The following is a 24,561-nucleotide window of genomic DNA, read 5'->3' as shown; positions in this document are numbered from 1 at the left end:
AAGAATGGAGTAATTAACTAATTGGGAGCAGGTGTGGACAGAAGGATCTAGAAGGAAGCTAGGGGAATGGAAATTAGCACAAGGAGGCACCAGAGAGTAAACAAGAAATACATAAGAAATCAAATATAACCAGAAAACAACTAGAATGACACAAAATGGAAATGAAACCAATGACCTAGAAAAAACAGAATGCCAAAAATCAAAGTGTAATGGAATAAGGATGGAATAAAGAGAATCCAGCAAATAGTACTGCAGAGAATGAGTATATATATGCCAAACCGAAAAAAGAATGGGGTAATTAACTAATTGGGAGCAGGTGTGGACAGAAAGATCTAGAACAGGGTGTCAAACTGGTTTCAGAAAGGGCCGAGTGGCTGCAGGTTTAATTTCCAACCAAGCAATAGCACACCAGACTCCAGTCATTTCATAATGTCGTCATGTTCAGATTGGACTCACTTGATGAGATGATAGGAGTCTGGTGTGCTATTGCTTGATTGGAAAGAAAACCTGCAGCCACACAGCCCTTTCTGGAACCAGTTTGACACCCCTGATCTAGAAGGAAGCTAGAGGAATGGAGACTAGCACTAGGGGGCAACAGAGAGTAAACAAGAAATACACAAGAACTCAAATATAACCAGAAAACAACTAGAATGACACAAAAAGGAAATGAAACCAATGACCTAGAAAAAACAGAATGCCAAAAATCAAAGTGTAATTGAAAACTCATAAAGGAAACTTAAATGGAATAAAACAGTACAGAAAGGATGGAAACCAGGCGCGTCAGTTAGCTTGATGTGCACGATGTTTTAAAATGAAATGCCATGTTTATTTTGCATTTGACTAATGTGACTATTTGGGGGCCTACATAGACCAACAATAACAAACCCACAGGCTGGTAGTTTAATATTAGAAATGGCAAAAAAAGGTTACCTACCTTGCCCTGATGTGTTTGAACATTATCAATTCCATTTGATCCCTTTCCACATAAACAATACAGTTGTGTATCAGAAGTGGCCAAACCACTTTTTCCACTTCTAAAGCCCCATTTTTCTATTATGTTGGCATATACTGTACGACAGCAAAGAAAATTATGCAAATGCATGGTATGGTCGCTTTAAACTGATTAATATTGTTTTTATTTTTTTTGCATTCTTTTCAAATAAGTCTTAGAATAAAAAAATTAAGATCCACTGTTAGTGGTAGCTAAAACCAACAAGTGTTGTACGTTCAGACATTTACTTCTTTACTCAAAAACCTTAGAGAGAGATTTGCTGGTGTGTTTGGAATCTTTGGAAAGCGACATTCTTGTGCTAGAAGTTTTTGTTTGTTTCGTTGTAAGTAGCTAATGTTCATATAGTTAACATTAGCTTGAGTCACGTAGGAGGGTTAATGCTTTCCTGTTGTAGATTAAATCACCTAAGTTTGAAACTGAGGTGTCCAGTCAGGTGTCAAGGTGGTCAGAGGTACCATGATCATCATCCGGATGTTTCTTTGGCAAATTGGAGCTGGGGTCTTTTTGTTGGTTTGGGTCTCCAGTGGTTTTGGCCTGGGAACTTTTCTATAAAAGTAATTTTTGCTAACTCTCTTACTTAAAGGTATAGAAGAGGATGTTCTTTTTCCGATGCTTTCATCAAAATAAGTGGTCCTCCTAATTGTCAATCATTCTGGTGATATGTTTACGTAAGGCTGTCCTACGTGCTCGTCCGCATTTTCACTTACCGGAGTCTGACAGAGTGGAAAAATTACAAATTTATTTTTGGAAATGAAGATTGCATAATGAAGATTACTTTTAAACAAAGCGTGCACGAGGACAAACGGGCTTGTTTAATAAGCATTCACTCTTGGGAGAGGGTGGGTCTTGTAAAAAAATTGCAAAAATCCTCCACTACACCTTTAAGGTTGTGACTGTGTAACTGTTCTTGATTTTTGTGACCTCGTGGATGAACTTTTAATACTGCATTGGAGTAATTTTGGTTGGCTTCACTTTCCTTAAATCATGATATACTGTAATATTTTGCGCCTACTGTAATATTTAGTTGTCATATGGGTTCTATTGTAATGATTTCTTTATTCTGTAGATCTAGCAGTTATTAGGCTCCTACTTGGGTCTCAAAGTCCAAAATATGTAGATGGCTTGGCATCTCTGATCTTAAATTTGGTATAGATGGGAATTCCTGTTATGTGCTATATGCTCTAGCTGTGGTTAGTTAAAGAGAAATGTATCAGGAAGCGTCATTTCTCTTACATTATACACATTTAGAATTTTCTAAGTAGAGAAATCCATCCATCCATTTTTCCATCATGCTTACCCCTGCTGGGGTTGCGAGGGGTGCTGGTGTCTATCTCCAGCAATCAATGGGCGAGAGGCGGTGTACACTCTGGACAGGTTGCCAGTTTATTGCAGGACAAGACAGGAACAAACAGGATAAACTATCATTCAAGCACACACTCACACCTAAGGAGAATTTAGAGAACCCAATGGATTTTGGACTGTGGGAGAAAGCCGGAGTACCTGGAGAGAACCCATGCATCAACAGGGAGAACATGCAAACTCCATGAAGAAAGACCCCGAGCTGGGAATCAAACCTGGAACCTTCTTGCTGCAAGGAAGCAGTGCTACCCATTTGATTTTATTTGCAAGGATAATTTTTACATTATTTGATGTTATGTTTCATTATCTGAGACAAAAAAGCCGAAAGAGAAGAAACGCCATAAGGGAGCACATACTTCATCCTGTATTATTTTTTCTCAATAAACATAACAAAAAAATATTTTTCCAAAGAAAAATGTAAACTTCAAAGAATTTCACTTTGCAATGCCTCCATAAAGTTTAATCAGAAAGCCTGCAGCGTCCACAGCTTTGCTGTACAGCATAGCAGGATTTCCATGATGAGCTGACTCAGTTATTGAGTACAATCGAGAGCCAAATTCTTTCATGTCACATGATGCATAAAAGGCAGTTCGCCAGAAAGAAAAACAACAGAAATCATGAGTGGAAAGGTAATATAGGGTGCAGATTATACTGACTGCACCACACTCTCCTAAAAGCTCACCTCTGATTCTACTTTAAATCAAAGATGTAAGTATTTTCTATTTGGGTGACCGGAAAACTCAGCTTCATATCGTTCTCCTCAGATTATTTTCTACGAGGAGAGGAACTTTAAGGGACGCTCATATGAGTGCATCGGCGATTGCTCAGAAATCACTTCTCACCTGAGGCAATGCAGCTCCTGCAAGGTGGAGAGTGGGATTTTTATGGTCTATGAGCAACCCAACTTCAGTGGACTGCAGTACCTCCTCAACAAAGGGGAATACCCCGAGTATCAGGAAACAATTGGGTTTAGTGACTGCATTCAGTCCTGCCGAATCGTCCCTCAGGTAAATACTACTTTCATCTTAATCAAATTGATATTAGGACATTTTGAAAAGTAGAAACAGCTGTGAATTCTAGCTATTACTAATAAGAGATGGCTACTACTCTTCACAGCACACCGGACCTTTCAAAATGCAGATCTACGAAAAAGCTAATTTTGAAGGCCGGATGCACGAGCTCACTGATGACTGTGACTCCATTCAGGAAAATTACAGCATGTCCGACCTACAGTCGTGCAATGTGATGGAGGGCTACTGGCTAATGTTCGAGATGCCCAACTTTGAGGGTAGGATGCTGTACCTGAAGCCAGGGGAGTACAAGAACCTCAGAGAAATCAGCAACAACATCCGATTCAAGTCAGTCAGACGCATCAAAGAGACCTAACCTTAACTGTTGTTATTCAGCTGATTGTTTTGATTTAATGACAAGTGGCAAGGCAAGAAGGAGGAGGCTGAATCTGTGATATGTGGCTTTTGTTCATTTTTTCTTTAAATTCCGATCTTACTTTACAAATTACCTCTTAATTTGTGATACGGACAATAAATAAACTGGTTTCAAAGTTTAAATGCATTGTTTTCATAGAACTGGCAAATGACTATGGAGATTTGGTCCAATGTATTGCATTTTAGTATAATCACAGCTTTTGCTTGAGGTTTTCATAGCATTTTTTAAACCCACAATACAATTCCTGTGTGTGATTTGAGGTTGTAGCAATCTCTTGTTAATAGTGCGATACAACAGAGCAAAACCAATAAAATCTACTGAAAAGTGTTTTAATTGTCTACCAGAATCAATGATTTTGTGGTTGAAAACATGTCAAGCACTCCTTCTAGAGGTAGTTAAGTACTCGAAAAGGTTCTGAGCTGGGATAAGCCCTGTGCTTATTCTATATACTTCTCTGACATATATCAGGAAACATTGCATTGATTTTAACTGCTATGCATATGATTCCTAGCTTTAGATCAAAAGAAACATACGGGTAGGAATGTAGATATTTATAGCAGATGAAAAACATAGCTTGAAAAATAGCTTTTCATTTTTAAGAAGAACTTAATCAAGACAAATATTATGTAATGACTCAGAAGAGAGGGACCCAGTAAGTCAGACAGTGGGATAACTTAAAAAGCATTTATTAAAGCAACAACAAACAGTTTTTGGGCTGTGCAGCATATGAGGAAGGTAACTCTAGCGAGAGGAAACACAGGTTAGCTACCAAGAAAATCTGACAGAGGATGATCTGGAGAGGTGAGTCACTCACCTTGTTTAGAGTTCAGTGCCCAGTGAACGAGTTTGATACCAGCCGGTCAGCTGACAAGACACAAAACTGAAGGGAGATCAGATCCAAGCAGACAACGGAGGAAGGCAGGATAATCCAGAAGGCGAAGTAAAGAGGCAGATCCAGGTTCAGTCCAACATAGAATCCAACAGAATCTGAAGACAGGTCAGGCAAACAGATCAGAAGAGGGGCAAGCAACCTAAAAAGACAGAAATGGGTCAGGATTAGGCAAGCAGAACACTACAGGTAAAACTAGAAAAGTCTCCCACCAAAGGCTCAAGAATAATCTGGCCCGGAAGACTGGGAGCAAGCACCTTAAACAGAGGCAGGTGGATCAGATGAGCAGTGATTAGAAACCGGGCAGAGTTAGACAAGTGAATGGAATGAGTAATTAAGACAGTCATCAGTGCCAAGATCATGACAGATTGTCATTATAGCTCCTAAATATATCCAGAAACCTCTTCCCTTGTTTGATATTATTTGACCATAAAATATACTTGTGTAAATTTTGACCAGAATGTGCAATAGACCATAACCAAGTTTCTAGAGCAGCCAACTCTCTTAGGATAGGAATCTGATAACTGTAATAGCAACCTAGCTGGGTATCTTGCACAGAATTCACCTTATGGTGATCTGTCCTTATTGGGAGTCTGTTTTGATTGTATTCGATACCCTGTTCATCACCTATGAAGTTGAACAAACACCTTTTGACCCCCCTATCAGCAGGACCTGTTCTTTACACAAGCACAACCTTCAGCTAAGAGCACCCCCTTTTTTTTGTAAAAAAAAAAGCTCCAATGGGATGAAAAATGTTTCTCCTGCTTCTGTGTTTTTTTTATGATGATCTTGGATATTTTTAATATTTTCTCCTGGTCTATACCAGTTTTTTTTTTTTTTAGCAACCTTTTCTCCATTGTCTTAAATCTGTTGGTTGGATATTTTATATTAGGTTTGGATTTCAATATATTTTTTTTTTTTGCTTAACTTTTGTATTTTATCGGTTTTACTTTGTTTGTTGTATCGTTAATCTTTCAACTGTTTTACAGCGCATATCTAAAGACTTGTTTCCCGCTTAAACCAAGACTTTGGTTTAAGCTGAATTGAAAATAAGGTTTCAGAAAGTAGTTCAGGGGTTAAGCATGCATCCCATAGGCCTTACTCTTAATTGCTACAGTAACAGATTTGAGTCTTGCCCGATGAAATATTGCATGTTTTCCCCACTTTCTCACAATCGTATTTCCTAAAAAACAAAAAAAAAAACAGAAATTATGGACAGATAGATAATAAAATTATATATTTAAACATTGTATCCAAGTATTTTGAACAAGGGTAATTTAAATTGATAACCTTCAACATTTTCTCATCCTCCACATTCACTTCATTTTAGATTTTTTTTTATACAGCATGACAAAGGTCAAACTGATTATTATTTAGAGTTTTACCTTTTATTTACCTGCTTATTTAGTTTTTATAACAAAAACAATTCAGCAGAAAAATGCAGCACACACTGTAGTTCATTAGTGCATGCGTTTTCCAAGGTGCCTTTTCATAAAACATATTTATAATACATATTAAAGCTCAGATGCATGTTTAGATCAGCAGTTTACACTTGATGCTGCCAACTCTGCTCTAGTGCATATAATGTGTCACATGCAGACTGTATTGAAAAATAACTTTTCTAGAGCTTAGCCCAGAGAGAGGATCACAATATGGGGGATTTCAATCACACAAAAGCAAGAACCAACAAGCTGGATGCTATCCAACAACAAGCTGTTGACATGCTGACACCAAGTGAATAACAATTTGGGAATTGTTGCTGTTATAAAAGGCAACCGAGGACTGCTTTTGCACAGAACTGGGGTTGATGTGCTCTGAGTGTTAAAATGAGGCTTTTAAAATCTTAAACTCCATCTGATGAATGCCACATGGTTCTAATAAAATTTAGAAATTCTATTACTGTTATTGGTCATTATCTCTGTATTAATTTAGAAAAAGAGATTATCAAAAAAAAAAGCATCAGCTTTAAAGATGTCCGAAACAAAAATTTACAATTCTGAGAATGAGTTTTTAGTTGCACCTTTCTAGTTAAATCTAATTGAGTCCTTGGAGATTGCTTTAAGTTTTATGGTAGCCTGATTGTTGAAAACATTTAGTTCAAAGCAGAAAAACGTTGTTGGACAAGGTGTCTAAAAAAAAGCTGACAAGTCCAGTCAGTGTCATGCATCACAATGCTACAGGTCATTTGTGGGTTATAAAAGTAGCAGAGAGCCCATGGCTACCTCTACAGTAGGACCAAATGTAGCCAACATGACGGGGAAAGTGAAGATGTTTGTTTTGATGGGTCTTTTTTAAAGTTTTTTTTTAATCATTTCACCAAAACGAGACATTAAGCAAGTGCTTAACTTGATCCAAAGTAGCCTTTTAAACTCTGACAATTAATTTTTGGTGAGGAAAGACCCACCTTCATGGACTACCTTGGCTACCTAGACTTCCAATGCCGAATACGATTTAATAACCTTCCTTATGATCCCAATGTTAAGACCAAACAAGCTAAAGTCATTGTTTCACAGTAGATGCAGATGATGAGAGAAATCTTTCTTGCTGCTCTAAGGATCTCATTAGATGATGGTCTATGAACTCCCAGAATCTTAATGCCAGCTAATAGAGGCAACTAATGTCTACCATTCCATTTTGATGCTGCAACACGATTGGCTACTTCCTCTATGTTAGCATCCTCATTACTGTGGGTGTCAGTATCTTCTGTACTCCCAGTGTGGGATTCATCAGATGTTATCACAACGTGAGAAAGGGAATGCGTAAAGTGTTAAAAATACTGTAAACAAAGCAAATTATCCTAATTGAAGTTCTCTTATTTCCCTTGAAACTATGAAATTTCTGCTCAAGAACGACATAAAAAAAAAGGAAATACTCAGTTTAGGTCAAGCTTGTTTATTAGGAACAGATGGAGGAACAAGTTTCTTAGTTGAAGTCAGTGATTCGCCTGAGAGAGCCGATCCTTGGGCTGGCACCGCCCCAGTCGCTGTATCTGCGGTACTCGCCAGGTCTCAGGTAGTAGGTCCTTCCCTTGTAGTTTGGCTGGTCGTACAGCAGCCAGTGGCCATCTACCACGCTGCACGAGTTAATGTCGGACATCCGTAGGCGGTCCTGGACGTTGGGGCAGTCGTCGCTGATCTCGTGCATCTGGCCGCCCAAGTCTGGACGCTCGTACAGCTTTATTTTGTAGGACCCACGGTGCTGTAGAAGGAAGACTTGTGAGTCTATTTTCTGCAGGCTACACAGATGGATCATTAATCAATTTCCATTGATTTCTTACCATGGGAATCATGCGGCAAGAGCGGATGCAGTCATTGATGCCAATCATGCGCTGGTTGTCGGAGTACTCCCCTCTACGCAGGAAGTACTGATGGCCAAGGTAGTGGGGCCTGTCGTACACCATGAAACAGCCGCTCTCTACTTTAATGGAATTGCAGCGGTTGAAGTAGGGGTGCAAGTCGGCGCAGTCGCTCATGCACTCATGGTGGCGACCCTGGAAATTTCTGTCCTCGTAGAATACGATCTGCAAAAATGATTTACTCTCGCTATATAAAAATATATTTCAAAGAAAATGTCTTATTCTCTGTTTCAACAACATGCAATAAACTCACCTTGCCCATAGTCATATTAGTGGAGTCCAGACTGAGGCTCAATAGATGCTCCCTGGAGCGTTGTCCTTTTATATAAAGTAGCTGTGTGATGGCACAGCATAAAGTATTGTCATCCAAATTAGTTTTACAACGCAAATCTGGTTATGTATAGCGTTGCCCTGCAGTGCGATGATGGCTTTTTGTTGTTCAGTTTTCACATGTTCATCACAATTGATTAACAGTACAACAGGAGAATGGTTACCCCAAGGCCAGCCTTCACAGTTTCAGCAGAGTCAAAACCACCGCAGTGGTTAGCTTTCTTGTTTTTCCAGTGATTGCTTTACCTCAGCACAGATCCTAAGATCCATATCATTAAAAACCACAAATATGTTTTGGTCTTTTCTTGGGGAATAGAGGGTATTGATCAGTTAAATTCTACCAAAAAAACACTGGTTTGAGAATACTGAAGTCTGAACCTAGAAGTTATTGACCTAAAAAGGAAAGGCATTAACATAAATCAGAGCTCCATAAAATGACATCACAATCAACAATATCGTCAGTGGTTGGAGCCCTGCACTTGCAAAAGATTGCTTGGTAGGTAAGATATTTCAACTGTTAAGACTATGACTATGCAGGCCTACCACATATTTCCCCAGTTGGATTAATTCTATCTGGACTTTAGTTGCCAAACCTGATAGAAAATATAGTGATCGTGTTGGTAGTTTTCAACAGGAGTGTTGGGGATATTTTTTAAAGCTAAAGAAAGTCATAGAAATGTGGGCTAATCATCACTAGTTTTGTAGTTGTCAGCAATAGTGTTGCATGTTTCTATTTGTAGCACTTGTTTGTATCATCTTTCCAGTGATTAAAAAAGAAATTGCTGTATGATGGGTATAAAGTATTCAAACTGGAAATAAATAAATATATGATGAATAATTAGGCTGCACGGTGGTCCAGTGTGTAGCACTGTTGCCTTGCAGCAAGAAGGTTCCGGGTTCTATTCCTGGCACGGGTCTTTCTGCTTGGAGTTTGCATGTTCTCCCTGAGCATGCGTGGGTTCTCTCCGGGTACTCCGGCTTCCTCCCCCAGTCCAAAAACATGACGGTTAATTGGTTTCTCTAAATTCTCCTTAGGCATGAGTGTGTGTGTCTTTGTATGTCTCTGTGTTGCCCTGCAACAGATTGGCAACATTTCCAGGTTGTATCCTGCCTCTCGTCCATAGTCTTCCAGAGATAGGAACAGGCCCCACCGCGACCCTGACAGGGACTAAGCAGGAGAAGGTGGATGGATGGGTTGATGATGGATAATATGGGCCTCATTTAAATATATAAATTTTATGTTCAGAAGTCAATATAATTATTTTTTGATTTTAAAAATAATGTTGTTTTAGTGTGGAAGCACACCAAGGATGAAAGGAACTGTCACCCATCCATCAAAGTCAAGGAAACGGGACTAGAGCTGCTTCCATAGAAACCCTGATGTCTGATTGGCTGCTTTTAATCAGGGACTCTAAAGTCAATATATTGATTCTATAGTGAACATTATCGCTAAAAAGGTGAAGATAATTTAAAAAATGTGTTGCAGTTTCTTTACAGCACATTAAGAAGAACCAAAATTCGACTCACCCACTGACTAGCCACAGCTCAACTTCTGTTCAAAGTGTGGTAGAAGTATCGCTTGAGATGTTTACAAAGTAAACGAGGAGCAGACAAGCTTTTTTTTTTTTTTTTAACAGAACTCTTTAAATCCAGTCAGAAGCTGGAGCTTGAAAGGACTTTGTTAACTATTGTGAGCAGTGACTAGACTAATGACTGTTAACAACCCAATGGCTACAAAAGCTAAAATGTAGGCTTATCATGAACATAGGGGGAATAATTGAGAAACAAAGTGACAAAAAGGTAAAGTGAATCGCACAATAGCACTCCAACTATAATTACTGTATTAATGGGTAGAATGACCAGAAGTCAAATACTAATTTTGACCACTATTTATGCCACCTTTGTCTTTACATTGTCATCTGCTTTAGTATGTTTGGATAAAAATCGTGCTCTGTTGCTTTAATTCTTGTGTTTTGAACAATTTTTAACAATCCAATTTGCTTTACTTTTAAATTTATGTTAAAGATGATAAACTGATTGAAAGAAGCCAGCAGCCTGACAGTATTTCCCACTTATGGATCCATGCTTTTTGGGGACCTCACTGACGTTTAGTGAACATTTGCAGCAATTGTTTTTGAGTAAAGCTGTGTAAAACGCCAGTGAGTCCCAGAAAAATCTGTTTTATGAAGCTGGAATCAAATGTCACGAGACTCTGTCTTTTGTTGTTGTGATTCCGAGCATGAAGCGCTTTTGCCACGCTGCCAAGGTATTTGATTCATTCATACAGATAAAACCCTGATTCGTCATTGCCCTGCCTCTGCTGGCAGATTACCAACCTTATTATCACACACAAATGCTTTAACAATGACATTTATTTTATATTTATTTAAGGTACATTCAGGCAAAAAAAGGGAAGCTGTTTTTATTTTATTTCATAGTATTTAGGATAACTTTAGAAGGCTAAATGCCTTCTAAAATACTAATACTAATTTTTTTGAGTGATGCAGAAGTGCGATCTGATGACCAAAAATTATTTTTTCCATTACGTATAATTGTTATGTCCATCATTTGCAACAGTTTACTGATGTGAGACAGACCTTTGTTGTCTTTTTGTCAACTGTGGATGAGGGTGGAACTCTCCCATTAATGCCTTTTTTTACCCTTATTGTCAGATCATGAAGTCAGACCCTCACTGTTGCAGCTCCTGTCTGAAAGCCTTTAAATGTTGCTATGATTCCTTCATCACCTCTTGGATGAGTTTTGATGTACTCTTAATAGTAGCTTTGGTACAGTAGGTCGACCACTCTTTGGAAGGTTCATGTGTTCTTAATTATTACATAATAGCTGTGTCCATTAAGTCTTTAAAATCGCTTGTTTTTTTGTCACCCCTCCAAAAAAAGTAGTTAATGCATTTAAAAGGAAATGTTAAATGTTTCCAAAATAAGTTCTGATGTAGCAAACTTTTATTTTATGTGACCGATCAGCTGTTCCCATTGTTGGCGTCTTCTCAGATTTGCATTAGAATAGAACTTTACTCTACATCTCCAGTTAAGATAAAACAGTTACAACTTATATAGCAGCATATTCCTGAAAACCACTCTTTCCTTTTGCCTTCTGTGTGTGTTCTATGCAGGTTTGCAAATTTTACTTCGTATTTATTACATTTGTGGATATTGTGAACTCCTGACAAAATTTATGCTTTGCCTTGTGGGGTTAATCCACTCCAAACCAGTAGATTGAAACAACTAATTCACCTTTTCTTTATTGTTTTAGAAGTTAGCCTAAAACTCATTTCATAATTGGGTGAAAACAGAGCAAATAGCATCAAATGTTGGTTACTGAACTTAACCTGACTTTTGAAATATTTCTCTTAGAGCTTTTAATATCATATTGTATTCCTTTTTGAAATCAGAGACATTAGGTTTGTTTTGATTGAGTTGATTAAACAAAAATGCATCTATCAAATCCAAACATTCATGATTTAAGAAATGTACCATAGTAGGTTAGGTTAGACAGCTTTCTTTCCTTATCATCATCTGAACGATGCATTTTTATCCCTCATAATATCAAAACTTGTTTGCTAATCTAAGCCACTTAAGAAAAGCAACAAAAAAAAAGCTCAAAGGGGGCAAATACTTTTCACAAAACTAATATATTCTAAAGTAAATGATCTAAAACATCTAACCATTCCTTTTCTTTCAACAGTTAAACCAAATAAGGAAAAAAACACACCAAACCTGGGATTTATGGAACACCACACAGAGGATTTATTTGTATAGAAAACACAAACATATTGAACTATAACAATGTTTAGAGGAAAACAATTGTTTTTTAAAATATAGGGTATTAGAAATACCAATTAGTTACATCTCAAATATATGTTGTACATCTCTTTTACAATATGAAACATTCACACAAAAGATTGTCAGTTAGGTTTTAACAGTGTCACAAAACAAAAAGAGTTGGGCTTCCCTCTGAGGATAAGCACAGAAAAATACAGTGCTGTGAAAACAATAGAAATGTTTGTAAAATAGCTTACACCAATTAAAATCTCAAATCCCTTACAAAATAAAACCTCTCAGAGCAAATATACTATTGAATCTGAAGAGAAAATAAGCATAAAATAATTTAAGCTATTTTAAATTTTAAAATAGGAAGAAAAAAAACAATAGCTTAAACATGAAAAACTAAACTACTGGAGAAAACAAACGGAGCATCTTTTTTTATTTATTTTTTTAATAACCCTAAAACTAACAGGAATAAGAACTAAAGCTTTATTTGTTTGTTCCTTTTGCTCTTTTAAAATGTGTCTACTGGGGTTTACTCACCGGATAAATCCTGGCTCTGTACATGAAAAACAGAACTACACCACACTGCTAGGTAGAAAAGGAGTGATTATTTCCTGAGAGCTTAAAAACATTTCTCAGCAGTAATTTTTCTTCCAAAGTCAACGGACCAACAGTCATCATTTGGTCCTATCATGCTGCTTTTTCCTTTTTTTCCTCTTGTTTCCTCCATGGTCATCAGGTACTAAAGCAATCCTTTAAGCATGGCTCCTACGCTGGGCTCTAATGATGTCATAAATGGTGGATAGATGATAGGTGGATGGATGCAGGGATAAATGAACCTTCTTGTTTAAAATCTCCAAAACAGGTTGATTGGGGGCACTTATGTTTGTTTGGAGGAACTCAGATAAAACGTAGAGGTTAGAAGTAGGAATTAGGATTTTTCCTCTATGTTCCATCCTGGAAAAACAGCTCCATGATATTAAAACTGCATAGGTACCCTGCTTAAAGAATCAATATGGAGACCCAATCCCTGAAAAACCCAACAAATAAACGTCCTAAAACTCTGAAGTATGCGTTCAAGGCTCCAAGGACATAAAACATGAATTGGGTAAAGCGTCTCCTCTCTACATTCAACCATGGATCCACTGGATACTTAGATACACTGATGCGATATCTAAAAAGAGAAAAGCTTAGTGCACTTTAAAGCAGATGTTTCAACTCTGCCATGAAACATGAAAAGGCGTCAGGATGAACCACTATTGCAGTGTTTGTTCCTCACATAAAAGATCTTCTAATGACATGAATTCTGTAAACTTTGACCCCAATGTGTAGATCAGAAGCAGGTTTAGCGGAGAGAGAAAAAGAAATGTCATCAAATGACAGTTTTGCTGCAAATATGAGCTTATAGAAAAAGAAGCAGGATGGAGCTGAAATCTCAGTGAGTAATCTGGGGTTGATCTGCCTGAGAGGGTGAACGTTTCAAGTCTTTATCCTACATGAGGAGCTGGGACAGGAAATACGGAAGTAGCAGGCGTCTCTGTGGGCTGGGGCAGGTGGTAGTAGTATTTGGGGTGCATGTGGCGTCGGTACTTTGGCTTCCGGTGGACACATGAAGGGGAGAACGGCTGGTTCTGTGGAGGTAAAGCGCAGAAAACGGTTCAGAGAAGAAAAGGAAGACAGAGTTCCAGGAAGTTTTAACATCATTGTCTGTAGGTTCTCTATTCATTATCTGCATCACACCTTGAAAGCATTTGTTAAAGTAATAAAGCTGTTCACCTCTCTAGGGTTAGGCTGCAGAGGAATGGGTGTCATTCCTGAGTAGAAATGTGGCGCCGTCAGCTCAAAAAACTGAAAACAGACGGATATATTAGTCTTATAACATATTAACAAAAGACAGGCACAAGTTTATCTTTAATGAAGTGAGTGTAACATTGCTTTCTCTTCAATAACCTGTACCTCCGGGGTACTGCCTTCCATGGCGGGCCCAGGAGGCAGGTAACAGCTCCCGTCAAAAGGCTGGTAAAGATATTCTGGCTGCTGTTGGTACATCGGTGCACCGAAAGGTGCTGGCACCTGGATGAAAACCATAAGAAAAGGGTCAACAAGTAGTGACATGGATGAAAAACAAAACAGAAATAAAAAAAGAGGTTTCACAAACCTGACCAATATTCCACTGATACTGGTTAGGGGCATCCTGTGGAAGCGGGTAAAAAAAAAAAAAGGAAAGAAATAAAATGCTATCCTGATTAATAAGGACATTTAATTAATTAAGTTGTATCACAACCTGGCAGTGGAGATAGACGGGCGGCTGCAGGGGGTGGAAGGGCTGGTGGGACGGAGGCAGCATCAGCTGAGAAGGCGGCTGCAAAAAAGAAAAAATCACTTCCATATACTTTCCATAAATTACCATGCAGCAAGGAAACATTATGGTAAGTTGGCCTGAGCCAGTATGAAGGCAACTTTAAGCTAAAAATGTCACGGTTTCATAGTACAATGATTACAGCTCCACATCGGACATATCTGAACAAAAAGAAAGAAACTGCTTGCTGAATTGTGGGCTGATCTAATCAGTGTTGTTTTTGACAGCCATCTTGGATTTTAGTCTCAGTTTTTGTCTTCAGGTTGAAAACTATTATTATTTTTTGTCATATTTTAGTTACGATATGCGATAGTTTTAATCTAGTTGTAGTCGACTAAAACTTAAAAAGGTTTTACTCTAGTTTTAGTCTGTTTTATGTTGCACTTCATAAAAAGATTAACCTTTACAATTTCGAATAACAACCAGATTCTTTCCCAGACTGAACGCTCTTGCCTAAATACTACAATTGCTGGTGTCATGACTTTTTGGTTCTGTTCAAGTTTTCAGTTTAACTTTGATTCATTTATTTATTTCTAAAAATTAGTCCCTTTGTTAATGCTGCTCAGGGGTCAAACTAGATTTAAATGCATAGGGGTCTAACATAAAACTACACATAGAAAACCTACATAATTGCCATTTAATGCCATGCCAATCCAGACCAAAATGTTGAAATATTCAAAAGAAACAGAGAAAATGTTTTAATGACAATAAAAGGAAACATTTACATTAGGGATGCACGATATTGGTATTTTGGCCGATATCCAATATGCCGATGTTTTAAAACTCATGTAGCCAATATCCATACCGATGTTAAAGCTGGACAAAAATAAGTAGTCATTGAAATTTTCATTTCTGACACTTTTAAAAATAATATACTCAAATATATTTTCATATGCTGATATCAAATTGATTTTTAAAAACACGGTATTGATCCATTTTATTTTCAAAATCTCGTGAAATTTCATCGTTCTGTTACAAACTCTCGTGATATTTTGCAAATTCTTGTGAGATTTTGTTAGTAAAATAGATCGATACCGCGTCAATATATCAACATATAAAAATATGGCAAAATTTCGTGGATTTTCGGGGGATTTCGTAGCATAACGATGACATATAGCAATATTTCATTAGTAAAAGAGATTGATATGGTGTTTTTAAATGGTAATATATCAGCATATGAAGATATTGTGATATTTTAATGTATCAATATTTTTTCCCTCGTCTTTAGAAGTTTTTAAGTCTGTAATAAAGAAGTTTTTGAGGAAGAAGTAGTAGTATGTTTTTTTTTTTTTTTTAGACTTTAGAAACTCAGAAGCTGATCAAATATCGGGTTAAATATCGGTGGGGTGGCCGATGTCCGATATTCAGTTTTAAGGCCGATACAGTCCGATACCGATAGGGCGCCGATTACATCACGCATCCCTAATTTACATCGTAATGAGTAGATAGAAACAAGAACTATGAGAGAGAAATGCTTAAAGATCTATGTATTAGGGCTGCAACTAACCATTATTTTGCAAATCAATTAATTTGCTGATTATTTTTTCAATTAATCAATTAATAATCAGATAGCCAAAGGTTCTTTAAAGAAGACTTTTTTCTTTTACGAAATTAAAGTAAAACCAAGTGAAACTCAAACTTTTCCCCTTGAGGCATTCTGGCTAGAGCATAGTGACAGACGAAAATGTTCTTTTGCCTTAAATGCAAAGTGTTTCGGTTTTGTTTTTACAATTTTGGTATAATAACTGCTCTGATTGGGTCGCTCGTTCAGCTAAAGGCATGCTTTAGAACAGAGGTAACAATTAAAAATCAGCAGGGTCCAAATAAAGAAAATCAACAACCAGTAAAGGTCCGGACAACATGCAGTAATTTATAAATGTTTGAAATCAGGTTGGGTCCAGATTAGCCAGCTGGTGGGTCCAGATCCGGACCCTGGTTCGCTAATCCGAGAATCTGCGCAGACTCTGAAGTACATGCATGCAAAGACACATTTCTGTAAAAGCACAGCTGGAAGAGCAGAGTTTGTCAGAGTTGAGCACGCAGTACCGGACTATTCCAGGACCATTTTCACCGCTGCATGTCAGGTGCCCAGCGTGACCAAACAGGACGCCGCAGCACAGCTGGTACTGTTTAGCAGATCACAACACAACTGTACATTTTAAATGTCTGACAGACCCTCAGCTAACCTTTTTGTTCAGTCTTGTCCCATCAACACAAAACTCACACCAATGATTTGTTATCTTTTCGTCATCAAAGATCCATGTTTAGCTCGTCAGTTCTCATTATCTTCATGAAAAAAAGGACCGTCAACGAAATAATTTCGTCATCTTTGGCGCACACTCATAATTATAATTTTCAGCAGTTGTAGAAATCGTTACAGGCACATAACAGCTATGGAAATTACAAGTGTGAACAAGCATACACAAAGTGCACGTCTACATTTTTAAAAAGGAATTCTATATTTTCAATTTTCATTTAAAACTAATCAAACACACATTTGTATCCAAGCTTTATGCCTCAGTAACACCGGGGTTATTTCTTTCACTAATGCCTGACACTAAAGGTTTCTTGTTTATTTCAACACAACATAAACTTTTCCATAAAATTAGCAGATAGCTCTGGGTGATAGTCTTGTAGAAGCGATATCAGCTGTATTGCTTCCTTGGGTCGCCATATTGTAACAAACATCTTCCACCAAGTCGTTACCGTGTGTCTTTATACAGCTGCTGAACTTTACACCATTTTATCAAAAATGGTGTAAAGGTTTAACATACGTTTAACCTTTTGGTTGAAAAATGAACATTTTAAAAAGCTGAAGGATTATTATTTAGTTTGCATTTCAATCAATCAGAATCCCTGCAGGTACTTACCGACCACTCATTAGCCGAGGGGTTCATGCTGGGGCAGTGGAAATAGGCCATGCCCTTATAGTAGGTGTAGGGCTGTCCTGTGAATGGGGTCAGATAAAAAGTCCCACAGGACATCTGATGAGGATCGGCGCGTTCGTGGTGAGCCGCATAGCCGCTGTTAGCTTGGGGAAAGAGAAAAATATTATCGGAAATGAAAAGTAAAACAAATAAATAAACAAATCAAAGGCCACAGTTCAGCATACCTTGTCTTGAAACGCGAAACTTTCTATAAGCCTGGCTAATGCAGAGCTTCCTTCCATTGAAACAGATTCCGTTAGCCTTTTGATGAAGCAGGAGAAACAAGATTAAACTCAGAAACGCAGCCTGCGACGCGTGCACTGCAGATAGGCCACTCTACTTACATTATTGAGGATTCGCAACACATCTTCTTGGGTTTCAAAGGTAACAAACCCGTATCTGTTCAAATAAACAGTTGGAAGTTTGGGATTTAAACAGCAAACTACTTTAAACTACGCTCAAATGAAAAAAAAAAAAAAAAAAAAGGATGTTAGTTAGTAACCTTTTAGAGATTCCCAAGCCATCTTTCACTATCTTAACATCTTTCACCGCACCGTATTTGAAGAAAATCTGATGCAGGTTGCTTTCATTGACCTTAAAACACAAAACGACATTCATTTACACAGGATATATTGACATATTTAGCTGAAATCCACCCTACATTTAAAACATACAGTGGGACATTTTTAAAAATCTCACCCTGTGGTCCATTCTCCCGACAAAAATCCGATTGGGAATGATGGTGCAGGGGATGGGTGAGAGGTAAGTAAACCTCTCCAGAGGGCTCTCTTGGATTAAGGCTTCTGAAGAAGAGCTGCTGTCATCATGCAGCGAATCGCTGGATGCAAGCTTTAAAAGCAACACTAAGTTAGATTATTGAAATCAGTAAATAACATAAAGCAGGTATCCTTTAAACACTCTTTTAAACTTAGTAAAGTCCAATTAATAAAACAGTATGAAAAAAATGAATCTTTTTTTAAAACTAAGAACAAAAACCTCCATCTCATTAAGATGTAGTTTAAAACCAGATATATATTATCAGACTAAATACCTATTTTATAAAACATTGAAGCTAGCGTCTGATTAGAACCTGGTTTTAATAAAGGGACAGTTATTATTTAAATAAATATAGATAATCTTTGATGGGGAGGCTTTAATAAAAAGTTCAAGGTGGTATAATAAAACATTGTTGCTTTTTTCCTAAAATATATATCTATATTTCTCTCTATATAGACTGTATTTGGTCAAATATATATCAATTTTGTGCCATTATTGTTGTAAACAAAGAACATATCTTGCAAAAAGGAAATTTGACTAAAAGAGAATCACAAAATGAAACTTTGAAAAACCTCTTAGTCAAAAAAAGGTTTTGAATTTTTTTTATTTACTTATGAAATTTTATTTGATTAAACTTTGCTCTTGTTTTTTTTTTACAGATTTACCTTTTTTTGTTCAAATTTCTGTTTTTAAGAACGTTTTATGTACTGTATTCTTTTCCATCTGGGTTTGGTAAATAACATTAGGTGGGCTTTCTTACTGGGTGAGGAACGATGATGCATTTTTAGTGGTCACTATGGATCTTAGCAACAATATTTTGATTGGTCAAGGTGCATGTATGTCAAGAGTGGGCATCTTTATTGTGTTTAAAATTTAAAAAAGGAAATGTTGATCTTTAAACTACAATAAAACATTGATATATAAAACTCAATCTAAAAAGTTATTCTCAAAGTATTTTTTAATAAAATGTATAGTGGAGGATGTTCTTTTTTCCAGGTGAATCATCAAAAATAATAATAATCGTCAATGATTCTGGTGATATGTTACCTAAGGCCATCCTTTTGCTGCACACTTCCAGGTGTATATGTGTGGTGAGCACCGGTTTCAGCCAGTCATTGAAGATCGCCTTTCTTCTTTTGGAAAGCAAGCTCGTATGAGCGATGCAAACCACTGATCTCTATTTATTCACTGGCTTGCTGAAAAAACTGAAGTCACCTGCCGCCATCTTGGTACTCTACACTCTCACAGAGTGTAATGTAATTACCATAACAATGGAATCAATACATGTATATTACATGTACATCATCAATTTAGCACTTTTTGCACAACATCAGATAGTGTGTGTGTGTGTAATATTCTTAATATTTGACTACAGTATTATTCTCTATTAACACACTTATTTTGCTGTGATGGATTTGTATATGTTATATTACATGATTTATTGACTTCATACTAACTATGCAATGTGATGTGCTTATTTTTTTAACCATAAATTACAGTAATCTACTGATGTTATGTAACAGCAAGTGTGTGTTAAAGTAATGAATTTATCTTTATTTTAAAAGTCTTAAGCCCCCCTGAAAATGAGAACATCATCATTGTTCGATGCTGTACATACTGTTCACATGCCAACTGGTCTTACTAGGGAGTACCAATATGGCGGCTGGTGGATTGCTGATAACGTCCTATAAGTTATCCAGTGAATTAATAAAGCCAGTGATGCAACAGCAACTTGTAAACAAAGCGTGCACGAGGAGAAATGGGCTCGTGGAAGCGCACGTTTATTAGGCCTTCCCTATCGGGTACAGGGTTGTCCATGTGCATTTATTTTTTTTTATTGAAGAGGGCGCGTTTAAAAAAAAAAAAAAAAAAAAAAGGGAAAATCCTCCTAAGCACTTAAGATGTTTTTGCAAAGTTTCATTTCTGGATTACAGTGCAATATCCTCTATGGGTGGAATGTTTACATGGAACACATCAGTTACAAACTTCATAATTTAAACTTGATGACTTTTATCACATAAAAAATTAGCAAAAAAAATGTATTTTATATATTATTACGATGAAATAACTTTTCTTAAATGCTAAATTTATAGACTCTTTTAATAAGCATATTGCGCGTTAGCTTGACCGAGATAGCAAGCTAGCACTTGAAAAACAAGCTAGCACTTACAAAAAAAAACAATAAAAAAGAAAAAAACGTTTAAACTTCACTTTGGAAAATAAAATGGATTGAAAGAGTAATTACAGCATAATTACAACAGAAAGTAACGTTTATAACTCCCAATCTTAAAAACCCAACGTCACAAACGTTTACAAGTTTACAACTGCTAGCTAGTTGAACAGTTAGCTACTTAGCGAGGAAATTTTTACCTACCGAATTTTGATTTTCCACCTCCATACCCGCACTCAATTCAATAATTTCTGCTTCCTTAAAATTTGTTCGGACCAGAATTTTGAGTTAAAAGCCGGCCTGCTGAGGTTTTACTGCCCTGCTTTGTTCATCTGCCGCTCCGAACTCCGCCGGTGACCCCTGAGCTATGACCTTCATCAGGAAGTAACCATGGAACCTCAGCGTAACCCTGGAAACAATACTTTATTATTGTTACCGTTAAAACAGGAGAAGCAAAGGAATTTATAGAGTGTTTGTAAAGTTGTTACAAGCTTTTATGTAGGATTTAAGAAGGATTTTCTGTTTAAATTATCTGAAAAGTTCCTAAATGTATGAAAGTTCTAGATATCCTTTAAAGAACTTGACTATAACCATCTGTAGAGAAAGATGTGTATGTATATATATATATATATATATATATATATATATATATATATATATATATATATATATATATATATATATATATATATATATATATATATATATATATATATATATATATATATATATATATTATATTACAGTATGCACAATTATGTAATTGGATCTTCTATAAAACAATCATGGTTGTTTATGAAATCTATATTTACAAAAATCTAGAATGAAATATGTATTATATATTTATTATTATTTAAAGGATTTATCAGTCTGTATCACTTTTTTCTTTTAATTCAAAGACAATGATGAATAAAAAAAAACAAAAAAAAAACATAAATATATCTTGGAGATTCTAGCGGTTATTACAAGTTTTATAAAATATTTTTTATTAGCTACTAGGGGGACTTCCTTAAAAGCTATAAAGGATGTCACTCACCTTTTGTAAAAGATTCCTGATATTTGCACTAAGGACACTGAAATTTCTCTGCAAGCCTTCAGGGGACAGACCCCTAAAGGTTATCAAAGATTATTGTGGACTGTGAACATAACTTGTAGCTGAAAACTGCAGGCACTTTTTACTTAGAGTTATCAGAAACATTAAAATGAACAATTAAAAGCTGCTCAGTTCGATTTAGATACAAATAGGAACACAGATATACAAAATCCCCCCAATTCCTGCGAAAAAACGCTCATAAAAGGCATTTTTTTATCACATTTTTTGTTGTTACTATAATAAAAAACACCAATATCTACAAATTATATTCATCCCAGGCATATACCGGTAGCTAACTTTGCTGTAAACAGTTCTTCCTTAATCCACAAGGGGGCGACATCTCCACAGTCATTTAAATCATTCTCAGTATGTGTGTGGTTTCAGTAAAGTTTAAAAAGGGTCAGTATTGTGTCCTCTTATTGTTAAATGTTTGATAATACGACTTTAATAAGAGAAAAGATATCATAATATGCTAACATGCTTCATAATATAAAATTATTGCTTTGAATATTTCCTGAGAACTAGAAAAAATCCCCTGGATCTTAGACTTCTCTGATTTCTAATAAAAATGTTAACCAAAAAATAACAAAAACTGATTTAAACTCCAGGCCATAACCTTTTTCCTTTTTTTCCCCCTCGAGAAAGTGCACAAAAACCATCAAAGATTCTTTGCATCAGCCAGAAAATGACCATGTTTTAACACAGCAATGCCAATAATTAACTCACAGCACAAAGCAGCAGCACAATCCTGCTAATAATACTGCTTTACTAGTTTTTCTAGTCTGACAGTACCGTTTCCCACCATTGCTGCCCTCATTTGGACTCAATCTCTGCTTGTCAGCAACCTTCAGTTTTTCCCCACTGGAGGGTGAATGTATCACAGCAAACTGAGAAGGGTGTGTCATACATGCCTTCATTTACATCCTTTTATTGTTTCATTTCAGAAGATTATTAGTTTAAAAGCTGTTTGCTTGATTATTTAATTTTTATGATTCGATCGGCTCAGAGAAGATATCAGAAATCGGATGGGATGTTTCTGTCCCTTTGAGAAAATGTCCAGTTTGCCACTGTTGGTCAGTCAGTCAGACAGACATGGAGACAGAGGTTGATGAAAAATGAACCATAACAGAAGGGTTCAACTCCAGCTCTGTAATTAGTCTACAAATCTCTGATTTCCCCTCCTTCATCTACAGGCTATTTATAGCCCGCCGCATTCCTTATGGAGAATGAAATGATCTCTTTGAGACAGTACAATGCCAGAAATAACAGGTTTGGACAAACATTTGCTGAGGCGTGGTGGGCCTGGCTGACCATTGCTGAGTTCCACTGTGGTTTCACTCTACTGTTTTTTCCCCCCTCATCCATTTATTCATCTGTTATTCCAAACGGCAGCGGGTTTGCTGAGGGAGGTGCAGGGGGCTGTTGGCAAGTAATGTTATGGCTCAACAAAGGAGCCTGGTTAAAAAGGCATATCGAAGCACAGGCCTCAGATGAGAGGCGAAAATTAAAAGGCTCATCTTTAAAATGGCTCTCAGGTACCTGCAAGACCCTTGAATACCTGTGTTTCCTTTCTACATGTCATATTCTACATGTCATACTCATACAGCCCTGCTTGGTGATGGAATCAACTAAGAATGAATGCGAGTAAAATGTACTAAAATCTCTGAATCTGTGGGATTTTTTTTTTCCCCAACAATTTTTGTTAAAGTGTCAGGGAACTGTGTTTGCAATCAATATTAATACATCAGACAAAGCAACGTCTATAAATTCCATATTTAGCATCCAGAAGGTTCTCAATGTGGACCTAACAAAAGAGAAAACAGCTCCTTTGATGGTTGATTACTCACTTTTCATGTTTTTGCTTACACTGAAAGTTTAGATTTTTAAATTTGTTTAGCATTTCACTGATCCATATAATTAGGTTGAAGAATTAATTCATGAAGACGTTTCATTCATTATTAGCTTTATCTTCATGAAAGATAAGTCTTCTAATTATAAACTTTGTGAAATTAGTTTATTTACTCTGCTTGCAAAAAGTAGTTGGGTTCATGCTAAAGGGGGACACTTTCTTCTTATTTTTTTTTTTTTTTTAAGAAGTGCACTTTGGCATTTTTTTTAGCCAAACATCAACATTGCAGGTTCTGAGCCTGTTTTGGCATTTCATTTTGAAGTATTAAATGGCGATTAGATGAAATTATTAGATCCAGAGTCATCTTCATCTCTGCTTAGACTGGTGCCAATTGTCTTGTTATGAAGTTGAAAAAAAAAGTGTGGAGACTACGAATGTTTAGCAACAAAACTCAGACGTGGGCGAAGTTATCCTGGAGTAATAGGGTGTTTCTAGCATTAGACTAACTGGGATTAACCTGTCCAAAAACCCTTCCTTCAATGAAAGACAAAAAATTGAAGATTTTTTATTATAATGCTCTAAAAAAAGAAAAAAGGAAATATTTCTATGACATGAGTTTTAGGTTTCATAAACAGGTTTTCATAAATAACCCAAAAAGTAAATATATACTTATTTCCCATTTTAAACTTGGGATAATTGGTTGGGACGCAGACTGTATAAAAAAAAAAAAAAAAAAGAAAAAGAAAAGAAAAAAACAATAAAATATGAAACTATTGTGATGTGTGAGCTTTGAAAAAGACAAAAGCACAGATAGGATCATGGGTTGAGCATAATCAAGATCAAGTTTTATTTCATAGATAATGGAGCAAAACAAAAAAACACACCTGGAAAAAAAATAAATCAATGAGAAAATAATTTATTATTTCATGTCATTCTAGTAGTTTTCTGATTGTATATGAGTTCTTACATACTTCTTGTTTACACTCTGTTGCCCCCTTGTGTCAGTCTCCTCCCCCCTTAGCTCCCCTCTAGATCCTATTGTCCACACCTGCTCCCAATCAGCTGATTACTCCATTATTTGTTATGTTTGGCATTTATATTCCTCCTCTGCAGTTGTTGTTTGCCTGATTCTCTTCATTCCCTCCTTAATCCATGTGTTCCTTGATCAGTTATTTTTTGAATTTATGCTTGTTTGGCCACTACTCCT

General features: G+C 36.5%; 3 protein-coding genes across 3 annotated transcripts; 1 reads left to right on the top strand and 2 right to left on the bottom strand.

Annotated features, from left to right (window-relative positions):
• Positions 1-2,945: 2,945 nt before the first annotated feature.
• LOC119792330 (gamma-crystallin M3-like) lies at positions 2,946-4,089 on the top strand. Its single transcript, XM_038298928.1, has 3 exons — positions 2,946-3,000; positions 3,116-3,378; positions 3,488-4,089. Exons 1-3 carry the CDS (start codon positions 2,946-2,948, stop codon positions 3,755-3,757), a joined length of 588 nt encoding a protein of 195 aa, XP_038154856.1. The 3' UTR covers positions 3,758-4,089.
• A 3,493-nt stretch (positions 4,090-7,582) lies between these two features.
• Positions 7,583-8,939, bottom strand: LOC119792329 (gamma-crystallin M2-like). Its single transcript, XM_038298927.1, has 3 exons — positions 8,935-8,939; positions 7,984-8,248; positions 7,583-7,904 (listed from the first exon to the last, which is right to left on the bottom strand). Exons 1-3 carry the CDS (start codon positions 8,937-8,939, stop codon positions 7,629-7,631), a joined length of 546 nt encoding a protein of 181 aa, XP_038154855.1. The 3' UTR covers positions 7,583-7,628.
• A 3,455-nt stretch (positions 8,940-12,394) lies between these two features.
• LOC119792340 (protein boule-like) lies at positions 12,395-20,778 on the bottom strand. The gene is made up of 11 exons (XM_038298938.1): positions 20,617-20,778; positions 18,165-18,314; positions 17,968-18,059; positions 17,810-17,864; positions 17,651-17,726; positions 17,409-17,569; positions 14,464-14,541; positions 14,338-14,373; positions 14,136-14,252; positions 13,956-14,027; positions 12,395-13,810 (listed from the first exon to the last, which is right to left on the bottom strand). Exons 1-11 carry the CDS (start codon positions 20,638-20,640, stop codon positions 13,667-13,669), a joined length of 1,005 nt encoding a protein of 334 aa, XP_038154866.1. The 5' UTR covers positions 20,641-20,778; the 3' UTR covers positions 12,395-13,666.
• Positions 20,779-24,561: the final 3,783 nt, after the last annotated feature.

The sequence above is a fragment of the Cyprinodon tularosa genome, unplaced genomic scaffold (assembly GCF_016077235.1).
Source record: "Cyprinodon tularosa strain WSP-4 unplaced genomic scaffold, ASM1607723v1 ctg417, whole genome shotgun sequence".
Taxonomy (NCBI): domain Eukaryota; kingdom Metazoa; phylum Chordata; class Actinopteri; order Cyprinodontiformes; family Cyprinodontidae; genus Cyprinodon; species Cyprinodon tularosa.
The sequence above is the reverse complement of the archived record's forward strand: the minus strand, read 5'-3'. Positions and strand labels throughout refer to the sequence as shown.